General features: G+C 43.7%; 1 protein-coding gene across 5 annotated transcripts in view; it reads left to right on the forward strand.

The window, feature by feature from the left end:
* Window positions 1-445: 445 nt before the first annotated feature.
* The window catches only part of LOC120813124 (piezo-type mechanosensitive ion channel component 2-like), a 31,845-nt gene continuing 12,967 nt past the window's right edge, over window positions 446-19,323 (forward strand). For all 5 annotated transcript variants that reach the window (XR_013454238.1, XR_013454240.1, XR_013454239.1 and 2 more), the window contains exons 1-16: window positions 446-1,043; window positions 3,261-3,356; window positions 8,411-8,518; window positions 8,644-8,686; window positions 10,673-10,793; window positions 11,289-11,535; window positions 14,539-14,752; window positions 15,098-15,245; window positions 15,573-15,746; window positions 15,865-15,973; window positions 16,116-16,528; window positions 16,604-16,709; window positions 18,134-18,387; window positions 18,558-18,706; window positions 18,913-18,991; window positions 19,066-19,160. Coding sequence is in view for 2 of the 5 variants with exons in the window: in XM_078096508.1 (XP_077952634.1) it covers window positions 980-1,043; window positions 3,261-3,356; window positions 8,411-8,518; window positions 8,644-8,686; window positions 10,673-10,793; window positions 11,289-11,535; window positions 14,539-14,752; window positions 15,098-15,245; window positions 15,573-15,746; window positions 15,865-15,973; window positions 16,116-16,528; window positions 16,604-16,709; window positions 18,134-18,387; window positions 18,558-18,706; window positions 18,913-18,991; window positions 19,066-19,160 (2,420 nt within the window). In the remaining 3 variants the exon portion in view is untranslated. The remainder of the gene's footprint in view (window positions 1,044-3,260; window positions 3,357-8,410; window positions 8,519-8,643; window positions 8,687-10,672; window positions 10,794-11,288; window positions 11,536-14,538; window positions 14,753-15,097; window positions 15,246-15,572; window positions 15,747-15,864; window positions 15,974-16,115; window positions 16,529-16,603; window positions 16,710-18,133; window positions 18,388-18,557; window positions 18,707-18,912; window positions 18,992-19,065; window positions 19,161-19,323) is intronic.

The following is a 19,323-nucleotide window of genomic DNA, read 5'->3' on the forward strand; positions in this document are numbered from 1 at the left end:
GACTGTAACTCATCGTTCGGAACATGGTAACCATGGCGACCTAATAATGGTTATTATGGGCTCTAAGGACTGTGTTCAACAGTCTGTGGCTCCCTCTGGTGGCTGCTATCCTGTACTGCAGCTTACAATAAATACAGTAAATACACATACTGTATATCTATATATATATATTGTATATCTTGTTCTTCTTTTTCTCTGATTCACGAGGTCATCCTCATCACCTTTTATAAAATGTGTAATGATGAATGTTATAATGTTATATATCATTAAAGAGACAACATTATTCATGTGATAAAATTATTAAACTTTATTGATCTTATTATTGCAAACATTTACCAGAAAATATACATCTTTATATATTTAGGTCCAGAATTGTACTGGTCTCGTTTTCCGATTAAATCCTCGGCCGGAACTTTGATTGGCCGAGGGAGGTGTCAATCTGCTGGTGGGCGGAGCCTCTGAGCTCCAAAAGACTCGTTTATGAGTGTCGGCGTGTTTTTCAGCGGAGAAACTGAAGAGACGTAGAAGAGGAAGAAAAAGTCCAGTTCTCCAGTTGTTTCTTCTGGAAGAGAGGACGAAGAAGAAGAAAGAGAAAGAGAAAAAGAAAATAAACTTTTTCATTTTTAGTCTACTAATATTTAAACTTCTGTGCCGGAGATTCGAACCTTCAGCCTGCGGACAGACAGGCAGAGAGACAGCTGGACAAAGAGAGACAGCAGTCCCTCTGTGAGCTAATTGATCCTGGACAGAAAGTGAGACAGCCAGCATCTGTCTATCTTCTTGTCTTTGACCTGTCTGTCTCTCAGCCTGTCTGTGGTTCCTGGAGGATGGCACCGGGGCGTGTCGCCGCCGTCCGCCGGCCCCGAGGCCCCTTCGGCGGCCACAAGAAGCTCTGACATCCCGTTGAGCCAGTACCGGACCCGGATCAACTGCCCCGTACTACCACTACTGCGGGTTGAGGAGACCACATGGGCTCAGGATGCCCTCAGAGGTGACTGTCGGGCTGGTCCTAAGGGTGTTGCTGCCCCTCAGCTTGACTGCAGGTAGGATTGAGCCGTAAATGGTGATCACTGATGTACTAAATGAATACTACTTTGCCCTGTCCTATATTATCAGAGTATTACTACTAATGGTAGTTTTTATCATTTAATTTGAATTCCTTAAATATGGTTTTTGACAAATGTCAATTTTGGTTCATTATTTATGTTTCTGCGATAATTTTTCTAGTCTTCATTATCCCTGAGCAATCTGCAGGTATTGAACCTAGTTCAGCACTGATTAGTGTCTGCAGGTATTAGTCATTGATTTCCCTGAGCAGTGTCTGCAGGTAGCTAGTTTTATGTTAGCTAGTTAGCGTGTTAGCTTGTTGTGGCTGCTAGTTTGGCACCAGCGGCCATCATTTTCTGATCTAACGTAACTTACGTCGGATTTTCCAAAACCAAAACCCCTCCAAAGAGACTCAGCTCCTCTGTTGGGCACAAGTTGAGTTGGTGCATCTCTGGTCTCTGGTTGTCTTGTATCGCAACAGAGGTACTTTTTGTTGTGAGCTGTACCCAGCATGCAGTTCGGCGGGATATTTTTTGTAAATGTACAATTTTTGTATACAATTGTATACTGCCAGCCTTATCTGTAGGTGTAATTCATAGTGAGCCCTGAGTAGTGTCTGCAGGCATTATTCATGGCTGATCCCTGAGTAGTGTCTGCAGGCATTAATCATGGCTGATCCCCGAGCAGTGTCTGCAGGCATTACTCAAAGATGATCCCTGAGTAGTGTCTGCAGGCATTACTCAAAGCTGATCCCTGAGCAGTGTCTGCAGGCATTAATCAAAGCTGATCCCTGAGTAGTGTCTGCAGGCATTACTCAAAGCTGATCACTGAGTAGTGTCTGCAGGCATAAAATCAAAGCTGATCCCTGAGTAGTGTCTGCAGACATTAATCAAAGCTGATCACTGAGTAGTGTCTGCAGACATTAATCAAAGCTGATCCCTGAGCAGTGTCTGCAGGCATTAATCAAAGCTGATCCCTGAGTAGTGTCTGCAGGCATTACTCAAAGCTGATCACTGAGTAGTGTCTGCAGACATTAATCAAAGCTGATCCCTGAGTATCTGCAGACATTAATCAAAGCTGATCCCTGAGTAGTGTCTGCAGGCATTACTCAAAGCTGATCCCTGAGTAGTGTCTGCAGGCATAAATCAAAGCTGATCCCTGAGTAGTGTCTGCAGGCATAAATCAAAGCTGATCCCTGAGTAGTGTCTGCAGACATTAATCAAAGCTGATCACTGAGTAGTGTCTGCAGACATTAATCAAAGCTGATCCCTGAGTATCTGCAGACATTAATCAAAGCTGATCCCTGAGTAGTGTCTGCAGGCATAAATCAAAGCTGATCCCTGAGTAGTGTCTGCAGCTATTTAACTTAACCAGAAATAAGTTTGAGATAAACACGACCAATCACAGAAATACTTTTTCAGCAGAATAACATAAAACAGAAAGTCTGATGATCATAATAATCCTTTTAAACTCATTTTCATATCAAAGTGTAGCTGTCCAGGGCAGACAAGCTCCACTATGTTCTTCACATTATGGAGATGGCGTTTTCTCTTGAGCCTGCAGCTCATATTCATTTAGTAACACACAGTCACACTACGTCTTCGCTTTAGCATTCCTCATTCTACACCATGGGCCCTGTTAGCATTGAGCTAACTGCTGCACCCTTGAACCGATGACAGATCCATGTTGAGCCGCACATTCAGTTTTTAGGGAGAATTTCCCTTAAAACTTTCTCACATTCCAGAGAGAGGGGGAGGTGTTAATGTGTGTGTGTGTGTGTGTGTGTGTGTGTGTGTGTGTGTGTGTGTGTGTGTGTGTGTGTGTGTGTGTGTGTGTGTGGTAAGCAAGCAATGTGTCAACACACAGACACACAGAGACACACACACAGCCAGATGTTGTTACCTGAGAAAGTGGAACCTACCCGTGTGTGTTGATGGGGGAGGGGAATTTAAACAGAGAGGCACCCGCTTCCTGTCTGCCCCCCACCGCACACTCACACACACACACAGCTGGAAACTGTGTGTGTGTGTGTGTGTGTGGGGGGGGGGGGGGAGGAAGACCTTCATCTTGAGACAGTTTCTGCATCTTGTGTCAGAATCAAACAGGACAACTTTATTGACACATTTAAAGAACTCATTATACATATAATATACACATCTCTGACTAATGGATGTGATTGATCAGTGATGATGAACTGATTGATGTGTTCACAGCTTGTGCGTTGAGGTTTAATGGATTCTCTCTGGTCTACGTCCTCCTGCTACTGCTGCTGCCTCTACTGCCAGGACCACCCACGTCCTCCCCCACAGGTACCACGACTGATCAATACCACCCATATTGATCAGAATCAGTGATAGTCAATCACCATTAACCAACTAGAAAAGGCATTTCCTGCTGAAAATGCGTTGGAATGCAAAAAGCTGAAAGCTGCACTGAATATTTAAAAATAGCTGAAAATACAGAAAGTTGAAGGGAATTTGAATACATTTGCTGAAAAGCTGAAATGAATTTGAAATTGCTGAAAATACAGAAATGGGAGAAGCTGAAAGGAATTTCAATAGATTTGCTGAAAAAGCAGAAATGAAAACAGCTGAAATAAATTTGAAATATTGCAAAAAAATACAGAAATGAATATTAAAAAATTGCTGTTGATAGAGGCATAAGAATAGCTGAAATTATTTTAAAGAACTGCTGAAAATACAGGAAGTGGGGAAGCTGAATTTCAATAGATTTTCTAAAAACAGAAGTTGCAGGAGCTTAAATTTGTTTAAAATTGTTTGTAGTAATATTAGTAGTAGTATTAGTTATAATTGTGGTGTTAGTAGTACTAGCAGTATAAGCAGTAATGGTAGGTTTAGTATCAATAGCAGTAGAAACAGCTGGAATATTATTAGCCATAGTAGTATTTGTAATAACATTAGTAGTAGTTGTAGTATTAATAGCAGTAGAAATACTAGTAGTATGGTAGTAGAAGTATCAGTTTTAGTGTAGAAGTACTAGTAATATTCGTAGTGGTTATAGTAGTATTTGAAAGAGCAATACGTATTTCAACGAAACCGCTTCATGGTTAAGGTACAGATAATCATTGAGGCTTTTAGTTTGTAATGATGGAATTGGGTGAGGGGGGGTTGGGAGACAGAATGTTTGTTATTCAAACTAAGAAGTTTTTAATTAATAGACCTCATCACAAACATTACAGTAAAAATTCCCTCCATGGGGCTTTTATTTTGAAATTATTGGATTGGGTGGGGTGGGGGGGAGTAGATAGAGGGAGGGAGGGTGAGAGGGTGAGGAAGGGAGGGGTGGTGAGGAAGAGATAGAGGGAGAGAGAGAGAGAGGAGAAATAGACAGACATACTGACTGAGAGTGATTAACAGTGAGCAGAGGTCAGGGTGGAGGGGGGAGGGGGGCTAGTGTCTTTATCATATTGGTCTGTTGACAGAAAGCATAGCTGCGTCATGTGACTCCACTAATCAGGTCACAAGGAGCAGCTGTGAGTCACAGACAGATCCTGCAGCGTGTGAGTGCTCGTAACCACGACAACGGCGCACCTGTGATCATTAACGATCTACTGCAAAAGACAGAGACATGGCAGCAAGTTACACAGAATCCACACCTCAAACAAATGGGAACCAGCGCAAAACTATAACAGCTATCTAAAAAATACGGCGTTTGTATGAGACCCAAGACTCTACCGAACGCGTGGATGTGTTTTTATGTCTGTCCGGTAATAAATACGGCTCCTATGGCCGTTGACAAAACGTGTACCTTGTGGATTTTTGTGAGAAATATGTCGGCAGATTTGTATTGGAGCCTATGGGGCTTTTGGCAGAGGTTGTGTCACTCAAACACTCCTTGCGCCAAAACTAAAGAACTCTGGGATTCCATGAACACATTAATCCAATCAGCACAACCATACCCTCATTAATCTGAAGAAATGAAGCCTCTAGAGTGTATACTTTGGCTGCAAGGACAGAAGTTCCATCTTTTTTTAACCAGATTCCTGCGATGCCCCACACTCTAGCCGTCGAGCTCTCCACTCTAGCAGACGCAATACACACTCATGTAAAAGTCAGAAACGGAGCGAAGAACTAGTGAAACATAATCAGTGATTATGAAAAAAGTACAATAGATATCAAGAAGCAGTTTTTTTCATAAAATAGTTAAGACTTGTGTCAACATTTGAAAGTTTAAATGGTGTCTGTAGCTGAAAGATTTGCGAAGCTGAAAAATCTGAAAGTTGAAGAAGTTTAGGAGGATTTGAATACAAACTCCATTTGAAAACCATGTTAAAATATTAATGATTATTGATTTATATAAATTCAAGCATAAGAGGTAGAAAGCTGAAAAGTCATAGCCCTCAAGCCAGAAAGGAGCTGAACATTTTAATATTTGAACGGTTTTAATAGCTGAAAGTGTGAAGGAGTTGAAAGGTGCCGCGGAAGAAATAGAAGAAGTTGAAATAAAGATTCGAAGAACACTAGAAAATGCATTTCCTGCTGAAAATGCGTTGGAATGCAAAAAGCTGAAAGCTGAAATGAACTTTTTAAAATAGCTGAAAATACAGAAAGTTGAAGGGAATTTGAATACATTTGCTGAAATTATAGATATTAGAAAAGCTGAAATGAATTTGAAATTGCTGAAAATACAGAAATGGGAGAAGCTGAAAGGAATTTCAATAGATTTGCTGAAAAAGCAGAAATGAAAACAGCTGAAATAAATTTGAAATATTGCAAAAAAATACAGAAATGAATAGTGAAAAATTGCTGTTGATAGAGGCATAAGAATAGCTGAAATTATTTTAAAGAACTGCTGAAAATACAGGAAGTGGGGAAGCTGAATTTCAATAGATTTTCTAAAAACAGAAGTTGCAGGAGCTTAAATTTGTTTAAAATTGTTTGTAGTAATATTAGTAGTAGTATTAGTTATAATTGTGGTATTAGTAGTACTAGCAGTAATAGTAGGTTTAGTATCAATAGCAGTAGAAACAGCTGTAATACTATTAGCCATAGTCGTATTTGTAATAACATTAGTAGTAGTTGTAGTATTAATAGCAGTAGAAATACTAGTAGTATGGTAGTAGAAGTATCAGTTGTAGTACTAGAAGTACGAGTAATATTCGTAGTGGGAGACAGAATGTTTGTTATTCAAACTAAGAAGTTTTTAATTAATAGGCCTCATCACAAACATTACAGTAAAAATTCCCTCCATGTGGCTTTTATTTTGAAATTATTGGATTGGGTGGGTTGGGGGGGTGTAGATAGAGGGAGGGAGGGTGAGAGGGTGAGGAAGGGAGGGGTGGTGAGGAAGAGATAGAGGGAGAGAGAGAGGAGGAGAAATAGACAGACATGCTGACTGACTGAGTGATTAACAGTGAGAAGAGGTCAGGGTGGAGGGGGGAGGGGGGGCGAGTGTCTTTATCATATTGGTCTGTTGACAGAAAGCATAGCTGCGTCATGTGACTCCACTAATCACGTCATTGGAGCAGCTGTGAGTCACACACAGAGATACTGCAGCGTGTTTACGAGTAACCACGGCAACGGCGCACCTATTGGATTGGGTGGGGTGGGGGGGTGTAGATAGAGGGAGGGAGGGTGAGAGGGTGAGGAAGGGAATGGTGGTGAGGAAGAGAGGGAGAGGGGAGGAGAATTAGACTGACTGACTGACTGAGAGTGATTAACAGTAAGTAGAGGTCAGGGTGGAGGGGGGAGGGGGGGCGAGTGTCTTTATCATATTGGTCTGTTGACAGAAAGCATAGCTGCGTCATGTGACTCCACTAATCAGGTCACAAGGAGCAGCTGTGAGTCACACACAGAGATACTGCAGCGTGTTTACGAGTAACCACGGCAACGGCGCACCTGTGCGGCTGCAAAAGTGCAGACACAGGACAGCGAGTTACACAGAATCCACACCTCAAACAAATGAGAACCAGCGCAAAACTATAACAGCTATCTAAAAAATACGGCGTTTGTATGAGACCCAAGACTCTACCGAACTCGTGGATGTGTTTTTATGTCTGTCCGGTAATAAATACGGCTCCTATGGCCGTTGACAAAACGTGTACCTTGTGGATTTTTGTGAGAAATATGTCGGCAGATTTGTATTGGAGCCTATGGGGCTTTTGGCAGAGGTTGTGTCACTCAAACACTCCTTGCGCCAAAACTAAAGAACTCTGGGATTCCATGAACACATTAATCCAATCAGCACAACCATACCCTCATTAATCTGAAGAAATGAAGCCTCTAGAGTGTATACTTTGGCTGCAAGGACAGAAGTTCCATACTTTTTTAACCAGATTCCTGCGATGCCCCACACTCTAGCCTCGAGCTCTCCACTCTAGCAGACGCAATACACACTCATGTAAAAGTCAGAAACGGAGCGAAGAACTAGTGAAACATAATCAGTGATTATGAAAAAAGTACAATAGATATCAAGAAGCAGTTTTTTTCATAAAATAGTTAAGACTTGTGTCAACATTTGAGAGTTGAAATGGTGTCTGTAGCTGAAAGATTGGCGTAGCTGAAAAATCTGAAAGTTGAAGAAGTTGAAGAGGATTTGAAAAGCAAACTCCATTTGAAAACCATGTTAAAATATTAACGATTATTGATTTATATAAATTCAAGCATAAGAGGTAGAAAGCTGAAAAGTCATAGCCCTCAAGCCAGAAAGGAGCTGAACATTTTAATATTTGAACGGTTTTAATAGCTGAAAGTGTGAAGGAGTTGAAAGGTGGCGCGGAAGAAATAGAAGAAGAAGATGAAGATGAAGAAATAAAGATTCGAAGAACAATACTTGGAATGCATCGTTAATGCATTCCAACAATAAGATCAACACTGATCAAGAGCAGACCAGGACCCTCTTCTTTGTTTCATGCAACCAGCTGTTGATCGAATGACATCATCTTAATCACATGTTATTTCATCATGATGTCATACCTGCTGTAAATCTGTTGCTGCCTGAGGCTCTCACACACACACACACACACACACACACACACACACACACACACACACACTCACATTGTTATTCATCTTGTGTATTTTTGTCTTGTACATTGTTTGTTGTTGTTCGCTGTGACTGGCTGATTTAGGGCTACCAAACAAAATAAACAATAATAAAGCTTGAACTCACACAGACAGACACACAAACACTCACACAGACAGACACACAAACACTCACACAGACACACACTCTTCAGGTGAGCACAGGAAGTGATTGCTTCCCGAGGAAACAGATGTAATGACAGTAAACATCCCGCTCCTGTTGCCGTGCTGACATCAGAAGTTTAGCTCCTCCCCTTAATCCGGTTGATGCCGGCGGTTCGATCGCAGGGTAACGTCTCCGTCTCCGTCTCGTCTCCTAGGTAACGCGTGTCCCTGTGTGAAGGCCGTGTGCGTCTCCAGCTTCCTCTTCCTGTTGCTTCAGTCTTTCTTCCAGCTGAAGTCCACCACGCTGCAGCCAGACAACAACTGTGAGACACCCGTCCGTCCGCCCACCTGTCTGTCCACCCATCTATCTGTCTGTTTCTACGACTGTCTGTCTCTTTGTGTATGAGCCGTCTGTCTCTCCCTCTAAACATGACCTATCTGTCTGCAGGTACGTCGTGGCACAAAACTCTGGCTCAGCTCGGCCTGGTCAGGTAAGAAAGAGTTCAAGTGTTGGACACCTCCTTAACCCCTGTCAATGTCACATCAGATATTAGCGCCCCCCCAGGCAGACTGAGGTACTGCAGCACGTGCAAGAGGAAGCTCTTATGCCGCCAAGATCAACGCAAATGATTTATTAGACGTTATGATCCTGGAGCGACGCAAATTTGTAACAGCACGGCGGGTTTGTTCTCTACAAATTTGGGCCCAATGCCGAAATAGACCATTTTTCCAACTTTTGCAACAAAATGGCATTGGGCTGCGGCGCGATAGCATGTTAGCATTCAGAGGCTCCCCTGCTGTCACTGACGTCCTGCAGACAATTGCCAAATCAGAAAAAATGGAGGATGACATTTTAATAAATACACTTTGTTCAATGTTGCTTTGCTCAGGTTCACTGTAGTTTTACAAGACAACTTTGAACAAACAACCTTTTTACAGCATCCTATTACTGCACTGAAGATCGTACATTATAGCGTAGGGTATTTTTTTTACTCAATATTAAGCAACATTAAGGAACTTTACACAGTGATAACGCGTGTTTGGATGTGTCTCTCAACGGCACAGTGGCCTCAGCAGAGAAGTATGATGAGGTCAAGCCGGGTCGCAGATCTGAGCCGACGAGCTATCAAATGGGCTAACGGCTAGCATCATGTAATGCTGGGAGCGTGTGTGTCGCTATGTCTTTCATGGATGATGTAAAGGAAAAACAATGCCGGAAAGTTGAACGGTCTTTAGGGTGATAAGCCACGCCCCCTCTCCATCACAGCGCCAATGACAGGATTCATGCGACCAGAAATGATGATGATGATGGGGGCGTTTGAGGCTTAGCAAAGTTGATGCAATCAGGGAGAGAGTTGATGGTGAAGTGATGTTTGTGTCCTTCAGGATCCCAGAGCACCTCTAGTGTGTGTGTGTGCGTGCGTGCGCGTGTGCGTGTGCGTGTGCGTGCGCGTGCATGTGCGCGTGCGTGCGTGTGTGTGTGTCGTCTCTCTGTCTGGACTTCGTGGCGCTGCAAACACCCCACACACACACACATCCCTGTACATCTATCCCTGTGGGGACCGTCGCGGACGCGGCACTCCCTGGTATAAATCTAAACCTAAGCTGAACCTTGGACCAGGTCCGGCTCACACGTCCTCACGCTGTGGTCACACACGCCTTCAGTCTGAGTGTGAATAAGTGGGACAAAACTAGAAAATAGTATTTGAATCAAATGTAAAACTAATCAGGGAAGAATCATTCATTTTAGTTTAGTTTGTATAAATGATCATTATTTTATAATTATTTGATTCATTTATAGTTTTATTATTATTTATTTTATTATTATTATTGTTTATTATATTATCAATAAATCCCTGTGTGACTAATCGGGAACGTCTGTCTCTCTGTCTGTCTCTCTGTCTGTCTCCCTCTGTCTGTTTGTCTGTCTGTCTCCCTCTGTCTGTTTGTCTGTCTCCCTCTGTCTGTCTCTCTGTCTCCCTCTGTCTGTCTGTCTCTCTGTCTGTCTGTCTGTCTCCCTCTGTTTGTGTGTCTCTCTCTGTCTGTCTTTCTGTCTCCCTGTTTGTCTGTCTGTCTTTCTGTCTCCCTCTGTCTGTCTGTCTCTCTGTCTCCCTCTGTCTGTCTGTCTCTCTGTCTCCCTCTGTCTGTCTCTCTGTTTGTCTGTCTGTCTCCCTCTGTCTGTCTCTCTGTCTCTCTGTTTGTCTGTCTGTCTCCCTCTGTTTGTCTGTCTGTCTCCCTCTGTCTGTCTCTCTGTCTCTCTGTTTGTCTGTCTGTCTCCCTCTGTTTGTCTGTCTCTCTCTCTCTGTCTGTCTTTCTGTCTCCCTCTGTCTGTCTGTCTGTCTGTCTCTCTGTCTCTCTCTCTCTGTCTGTCTTTCTGTCTCCCTCTGTCTGTCTGTCTGTCTGTCTCTCTGTCTGTCTCCCTCTGTCTGTCTGTCTTTCTGTCTCCCTCTGTCTGTCTGTCTGTCTGTCTGCATCAGTCTGACAGGAAGTGATCCAGGCTCGGCCGTGAGACAGGTGTTTCCAGATGTTGGCGTGCTGGTTGTTGGTCTGCTGACCATGAGGTTAATTGGAAGACTGAATGAGGACACACACATGCAGGTAACACACACACACACACAAACACACACACACACACACTAAGGAAGCAGGTGTAACTGGGTTAAGTCGTCTCCTCTTGTTTCTTAACAATGTTTCCTGTCTATTAGTGTGTAACTCAGTAAGCTATTTATTAAATGTAACCTCATTATGCGACTCCATCAGGGCAGTAACACACACACACACACACACACACACACACACACACACACACACTATAATGATCCGGTTTCAGGTTCAATCCGATTATTAACTGAACTGTCGGAGTCTGTTTGATAACATGAAACCAGAACACGAGGTTGTCCTCCTCGTTCTCCAGCTGGAGGACAATGAGGTCCTAGGTGGACACACTGAAACAAGCTTTTGTTCAGGTGGTGTGTGAGGACTTTAGGAAGAAGAAGACGAGTGTTTGTCGTGTTGAACATCCTGAACATGAGTCTATAACCATAAAATAAATGTGTTTGTTCATACATTTGAATTAATCTGAGTGTGTTTCAGCCCCAGCAGGAGGAGGAGACGCAGGATGAGCTGATGTTTGAGGAGGACTCTGTGCTGGAGGAGGAGGAGGAGCAGGAGGGGGAGGAGGAGGAGGGGGAGGAGGGGGAGGAGGGGGAGGAGGGGGAAGGAAGCAGGAACAGGGTTCTGGTTGAAATGGAGATACTGGTGTTAAAAACCAGAAAGATGCTGGGAAACATGACAACGACTGGAGGGAAAGTCCTGCTGACGGTCCTACTGGGACTCACAGGTAACCAATAGAACCCAGTACAGTACTTTAAGGTAACTAGTAGAACCCAGTACAGTACTTTAAGGTAACTAGTAGAACCCAGTACAGTACTTTAAGGTAACTAGTAGAACCCAGTACAGTACTTTAAAATAACTAGTAGAACCCAGTACAGTACTTTAAGGTAACTAGTAGAACCCAGTACAGTACTTTAAAATAACTAGTAGAACCCAGTACAGTACTTTAAGGTAACTAGTAGAACCCAGTACAGTACTTTAAGGTAACTAGTAGAACCCAGTACAGTACTTTAAGGTAACTAGTATAACCCAGTACAGTACTTTAAAATAACTAGTAGAACCCAGTACAGTACTTTAAGGTAACCAATAGAACCCAGTACAGTACTTTAAGGTAACTAGTAGAACCCAGTACAGTACTTTAAGGTAACTAGTAGAACCCAGTACAGTACTTTAAAATAACTAGTAGAACCCAGTACAGTACTTTAAGGTAACTAGTAGAACCCAGTACAGTACTTTAAGGTAACTAGTAGAACCCAGTACAGTACTTTAAGGTAACTAGTAGAACCCAGTACAGTACTTTAAAATAACTAGTAGAACCCAGTACAGTACTTTAAGGTAACTAGTAGAACCCAGTACAGTACTTTAAAATAACTAGTAGAACCCAGTACAGTACTTTAAGGTAACTAGTAGAACCCAGTACAGTACTTTAAGGTAACTAGTAGAACCCAGTACAGTACTTTAAGGTAACTAGTATAACCCAGTACAGTACTTTAAAATAACTAGTAGAACCCAGTACAGTACTTTAAGGTAACCAATAGAACCCAGTACAGTACTTTAAGGTAACTAGTAGAACCCAGTACAGTACTTTAAGGTAACTAGTAGAACCCAGTACAGTACTTTAAAATAACTAGTAGAACCCAGTACAGTACTTTAAGGTAACTAGTAGAACCCAGTACAGTACTTTAAAATAACTAGTAGAACCCAGTACAGTACTTTAAGGTAACTAGTAGAACCCAGTACAGTACTTTAAGGTAACTAGTATAACCCAGTACAGTACTTTAAAATAACTAGTAGAACCCAGTACAGTACTTTAAGGTAACTAGTAGAACCCAGTACAGTACTTTAAGGTAACCAATATAACCCAGTACAGTACTTTAAGGTAACTAGTAGAACCCAGTACAGTACTTTAAGGTAACCAATAGAACCCAGTACAGTACTTTAAGGTAACTAGTAGAACCCAGTACAGTACTTTAAAATAACTAGTAGAACCCAGTACAGTACTTTAAGGTAACTAGTAGAACCCAGTACAGTACTTTAAAATAACTAGTAGAACCCAGTACAGTACTTTAAGGTAACCAATAGAACCCAGTACAGTACTTTAAGGTAACTAGTAGAACCCAGTACAGTACTTTAAGGTAACTAGTAGAACCCAGTACAGTACTTTAAAATAACTAGTAGAACCCAGTACAGTACTTTAAGGTAACTAGTAGAACCCAGTACAGTACTTTAAGGTAACCAATATAACCCAGTACAGTACTTTAAGGTAACTAGTAGAACCCAGTACAGTACTTTAAGGTAACCAATAGAACCCAGTACAGTACTTTAAGGTAACTAGTAGAACCCAGTACAGTACTTTAAGGTAACTAGTAGAACCCAGTACAGTACTTTAAAATAACTAGTAGAACCCAGTACAGTACTTTAAGGTAACTAGTAGAACCCAGTACAGTACTTTAAAATAACTAGTAGAACCCAGTACAGTACTTTAAGGTAACTAGTAGAACCCAGTACAGTACTTTAAGGTAACCAATATAACCCAGTACAGTACTTTAAGGTAACTAGTAGAACCCAGTACAGTACTTTAAGGTAACCAATAGAACCCAGTACAGTACTTTAAGGTAACTAGTAGAACCCAGTACAGTACTTTAAGGTAACTAGTAGAACCCAGTACAGTACTTTAAGGTAACTAGTATAACCCAGTACAGTACTTTAAAATAACTAGTAGAACCCAGTACAGTACTTTAAGGTAACTAGTAGAACCCAGTACAGTACTTTAAGGTAACCAATATAACCCAGTACAGTACTTTAAGGTAACTAGTAGAACCCAGTACAGTACTTTAAGGTAACCAATAGAACCCAGTACAGTACTTTAAAATAACTAGTAGAACCCAGTACAGTACTTTAAGGTAACTAGTAGAACCCAGTACATTACTTTAAAATAACTAGTAGAACCCAGTACAGTACTTTAAAATAACTAGTAGAACCCAGTACAGTACTTTAAGGTAACTAGTAGAACCCAGTACAGTACTTTAAGGTAACTAGTAGAACCCAGTACAGTACTTTAAGGTAACTAGTAGAACCCAGTACAGTACTTTAAGGTAACCAATATAACCCAGTACAGTACTTTAAGGTAACTAGTAGAACCCAGTACAGTACTTTAAGGTAACTAGTAGAACCCAGTACAGTACTTTAAAATAACTAGTAGAACCCAGTACAGTACTTTAAGGTAACTAGTAGAACCCAGTACAGTACTTTAAGGTAACCAATATAACCCAGTACAGTACTTTAAGGTAACTAGTAGAACCCAGTACAGTACTTTAAGGTAACCAATAGAACCCAGTACAGTACTTTAAGGTAACTAGTAGAACCCAGTACAGTACTTTAAGGTAACTAGTAGAACCCAGTACAGTACTTTAAGGTAACTAGTAGAACCCAGTACAGTACTTTAAGGTAACTAGTAGAACCCAGTAGCGGTTTATCGTTGCCAGCGTAATGCTCCGACAATCGGCTTCGTCGCTCACCAGTCGTTCTAAAACATGTTGACTGATCTTTGAGCGCAGTGTACCACTTCAAATTGGTTCGAGGTCAGTAAGCACAACAAGAATTCATGTATAAGGCGCACTGTCAATGTGAAGTGCGCCTTATAGTCCGAAAAATACGGTACTTTAAAATAACCAGTAGAACCCATCAGGAAGGTAACTAGTGGAACCCTCTCTTCTTCTTCCCTTTCCAGGTATCATGTTCCCCTCTCTCTCCTCCCTCCCCTACCTCGTCTGTTTCCAGGTGTTGTGTACCTGGTGGGCGTGGTCAGGCCGGGTCCCGCCCCTTCTCTTCAGGTGTGTGTCTGTGGTGTCATTGCTCTACTCCTCATTCCATTTCCTGCTCCTCTACTGCTACCAGCTGCCCTCCTTGCAGGAGGCGTGGCCCCCAAACCGCACCTCCGTCAGGTAACGCACCTTCACCATGTAACGCAACACACCTACATCAGGAAATACAGTTTTATCATGTAACACACCACCACCATGTAGCAAACCACCACCAGGTAACACACCACCACCATGTAACACACCACCACCACGTAACACACCACCACCATGTAACACACCTCCACCATGTGGAGTCAGAGAAGGAACTTAATTACAGGTTGAGACAAACACAGACTTTCTTCACAACAACATGTTCCTGTAAATCAACAGTAGATCTCAGTCTTATTTCATTGACGGGTCGATTCATTAATGTGTCGATCGATTGATTGGTTTATGGTCTACTGATGGTGCATGTCTCCACTGCAGTCTGTTTGGCTTGCTGCCCCTGGTCTCCGTGAACTGTTCTGCCCCCTGGAGGATGCAGGTGAACTCTGAGCTAAGCTGGTTTCACTTCACCAGTCCTTTGATGCTGATGCTGCTCTACCACACTGTGGCCACTCTGTGGAGGAACCAGGTGATGTCACGCAACACAGGATGACATCATACAGCATGTTAGAACTTCTGCTTATGATGTCATACAGTCATAATGTTACAGTATGATGTCATTTTATATATCAGATCTATTTCAAACATGTCAAAGATAATGCGTAAAGGAGCAGAAGAAGCAATGAAATGGCAGTAAACATGTTTAAAACAAGTTTAAAACTATATATATATATATCACTTTCCAAATGGAGTTGGCAGAGATAAACATCTGTATGGTCCTGCCAGTCAGGAAGGGACGGGACGGTGAGAAGGAAAGACGCTCTAATTGGCTGAAGTGTGTCACATGTTTCTGCAGCTAATCGATGGCGTTGGGTGGTGGGGCATAGAGAGGGAGGAGTCAGCCATCAGCGGGAGCGGTGACATCATAACTGCCACCAGCAACTTGAGCGATGAGGTCGGCAGTGACATCACAGCGGAGGGACGGAGAGAGTCGTGGAGGAGAGCTCACGATCGTCCCGAGTGCCGAGGCGTACGGAAACAAAAAAATACATATTACGCTTTCATTCATTATTGTGATCATTTCATGAATACACAGAATTCAATTTTGTTGTTTAAAGTCCCCATTCTGTCTCTTGGTCCGTCTCTAGGTATCATCCACCGATGACAGTCCCTCTGACGCGTTTGCCCCGTCTACCCAGAGCAAAGTATTTGAATTGGATGCTTACGCCGCGTCTCACTACTCTCTCAGCCAATCAGGTGAGTTTATGGGTTGAAGGATACTGTAGAGAGGTAGACAGGTATCCCACAGGACAGACAGGTACCATTGGGGACATGATGGTGTCATAGGACAGACAGTGACCTTCATGATGGCGGTTCTTATCTGTGTTTGATGCTGTAGACACGTTGGAGACGCGTGCGGAGGAGGAGCAGGGAGAGGATGAAGAGGAGAGGAGGAGGACAACGATGAGAGAAGAGGAGGAGGAGGAGAGGAGAAGGGAGGAAGAGGGAGTCAGTGCTGCGTCTAGGGCGTTCACTTTCCTCCTCAAGCAGAGTTACATCTGTGCTCTGATTGCCATGATGGCGTGGCCAATCACATACGTGTCCTGGCTGACGTGTGTGCTGCTGCTGTGGTCGTGCGTCCTCTGGATGATGCGAGAGCGTCGCCGGTACACGCTGATGTCATCGCCCTGGCTGGTCGCCTACGGCAACCTGCTGGTCCTCCTGCAGTATGTCTACAGCTTCCCCCCCATCCGAGAAGTCCCGGGACTGTTCCCGAGGAAAGAAGATCCCTGCAGTGAGCTGGCCTCCAAGGTACTACTACTACTACTACTACTACATGTACTACAACTACTACTTGTACTGATACTACTGTTGTTGTCGTTGCAGTTGTTGTGTCTCTTGACCTTCTGGTTGCTGCTGCGTCAGGCGCTAACTGAGAAGAGAGACAGACAGAGAGACAGACAGCTGTCTCACATCACCGTCCACACGTTGGGTAAGACATCTGTCTCACTACAAACATGTCTCATTACCTGGTCTGTCTCACTCCACACATGTCTCATTACCTGGTCTGTCTCACTGCGCACATGTCTCATTACCTGGTCTGTCTCACTGCGCACATGTGTCATTACCTGGTCTGTCTCACTCCACACATGTCTCATTACCTGGTCTGTCTCACTGCGCACATGTCTCATTACCTGGTCTGTCTCACTGCGCACATGTCTCATTACCTGGTCTGTCTCACTGCACACATGGCTCATTACCTGGTCTGTCTCACTCCGCACATGTCTCATTACCTGGTCTGTCTCACTGCGCACATGTCTCATTACCTGGTCTGTCTCACTGCGCACATGTCTCATTACCTGGTTTGTCTCACTGCACACATGTCTCATTACCTGGTCTGTCTCACTGCGCACATGTCTCATTACCTGGTCTGTCTCACTGCACACATGTCTCATTACCTGGTCTGTCTCACTGCGCACATGTCTCATTACCTGGTCTGTCTCACTGCACACATGTCTCATTACCTGGTCTGTCTCACTGCGCACATGTCTCATTACCTGGTCTGTCTCACTGCACACATGTCTCATTACCTGGTCTGTCTCACTGCACACATGTCTCATTACCTGGTCTGTCTCACTGCGCACATGTCTCATTACCTGGTCTGTCTCACTGCACACATGTCTCATTACCTGGTCTGTCTCACTGCGCACATGTCTCATTACCTGGTCTGTCTCACTGCACACATGTCTCATTACCTGGTCTGTCTCACTGCACACATGTCTCATTACCTGGTCTGTCTCACTGCGCACATGTCTCATTACCTGGTCTGTCTCACTGCACACATGTCTCATTACCTGGTCTGTCTCACTGCACACATGTCTCATTACCTGGTCTGTCTCACTGCACACATGTCTCATTACCTGGTCTGTCTCACTGCACACATGTCTCATTACCTGGTCTGTCTCACTGCGCACATGTCTCATTACCTGGTCTGTCTCACTGCGCACATGTCTCATTACCTGGTCTGTCTCACTGCACACATGTCTCATTACCTGGTCTGTCTCACTGCACACATGTCTCATTACCTGGTCTGTCTCACTGCACACATGTCTCATTACCTGGTCTGTCTCACTGCGCACATGTCTCATTACCTGGTCTGTCTCACTGCGCACATGTCTCATTACCTGGTCTGTCTCACTGCACACATGTCTCATTACCTGGTCTGTCTCACTGCACACATGTCTCATTACCTGGTCTGTCTCACTGCACACATGTCTCATTACCTGGTCTGTCTCACTGCGCACATGTCTCATTACCTGGTCTGTCTCACTGCACACATGTCTCATTACCTGGTCTGTCTCACTGCACACATGTCTCATTACCTGGTCCGTCTCCCTCTTGTTTTACGTCCGTTAGAGGAGCAGCCGAGTGCCGATGAGGACGTGCAGGAGAAGGAGGAGGTGTCGTACGAGGAGGTGCTGCTCCTGCACACAGGAGGAGAAGGAGCGGTCAAGATGGAGGCCCTTGTTGCCGTGGTTACCAGGATGTTTGTCAAATACTGGATCTATGTCTGCGGAACAATGTTCTTCTTTGTTAGTTTTGAGGGAAAAATCGTCCTCTACAAAGTCATCTACATGGTTATGTTCCTCTACTGCGCCGCCCTCTACCAGGTAATACTGCAAGTACTGCAAGTACTACAAGTACTGCAGCTGTATGTCTCGCTGATACCACTCCTTAAAAACCTAAGAACTGGGATTTAGAGTTTAGATACTCAGGACTCTATCAAGATGTGCCTTTACATACTTTGAATCTGTCTCTCTACCTGTCTTTCTCTCTGTAGTTGAACTATGAGCGTTGGCGTGCCATGCTCAGGGGTTTCTGGGTAGCCGTGGTGGTTTACTCCATGTTGGTTCTCATCCTGGTCTACACCTTCCAGTTCCCTTCGTCCCTCCACACCTGGAGCTACTACACCGGATTAAGTACTCACAGGTACTCAAGGACACAAACGAGTACACACAGGTACTCAAAGACACAAACGTGTACTAAAAGACACGAATGAGTACCCACAGGTACTGTCTCTGTCCATATCCCTCATATCTCTGATGTCTGTAATATTTCTTCCATCTATAATGTCTCTAATGTCTCTCCTGTCTCTTCTCTCTCCATGGTCTTTACTGTCATTATTACCTGTCCAGGTTGGAGGACATTGGTTTGGAGAAGTTCTCGGTTCCCGTTCTCTTCACCAGGATCTTCATCCCTGCTGCGTTCCTCTTGGTACTCTCACATTTCCACAGAGACAGTGTGCGCCACATGTCATGTGGAAGTTGACTCCTGACCATGTTCCTCAGGTGTGCATCGTTCACCTGCATTACTTCCACAAGCCATTCCTGCAGCTGACCGACCTGAAGACTGTGGTGGACACGCACAACAGCACCATCACCAGGTAACACACAGCTCTACTTGCGGGTCAGAGGTCATAGAACAGCTGGAGACAAGCCGTAATAACATTTGATAGTCCCCAGACCCTCTCAAAGGGTACTCAGATCTCTGTAGATGGTCCTCAGACCTCTGTGAAGAATCCCCGTTCTGGGCTACGTACCTGAATG

Source organism: Gasterosteus aculeatus, chromosome 21 (genome assembly GCF_964276395.1).
Source record: "Gasterosteus aculeatus chromosome 21, fGasAcu3.hap1.1, whole genome shotgun sequence".
NCBI classification, from domain to species: domain Eukaryota; kingdom Metazoa; phylum Chordata; class Actinopteri; order Perciformes; family Gasterosteidae; genus Gasterosteus; species Gasterosteus aculeatus.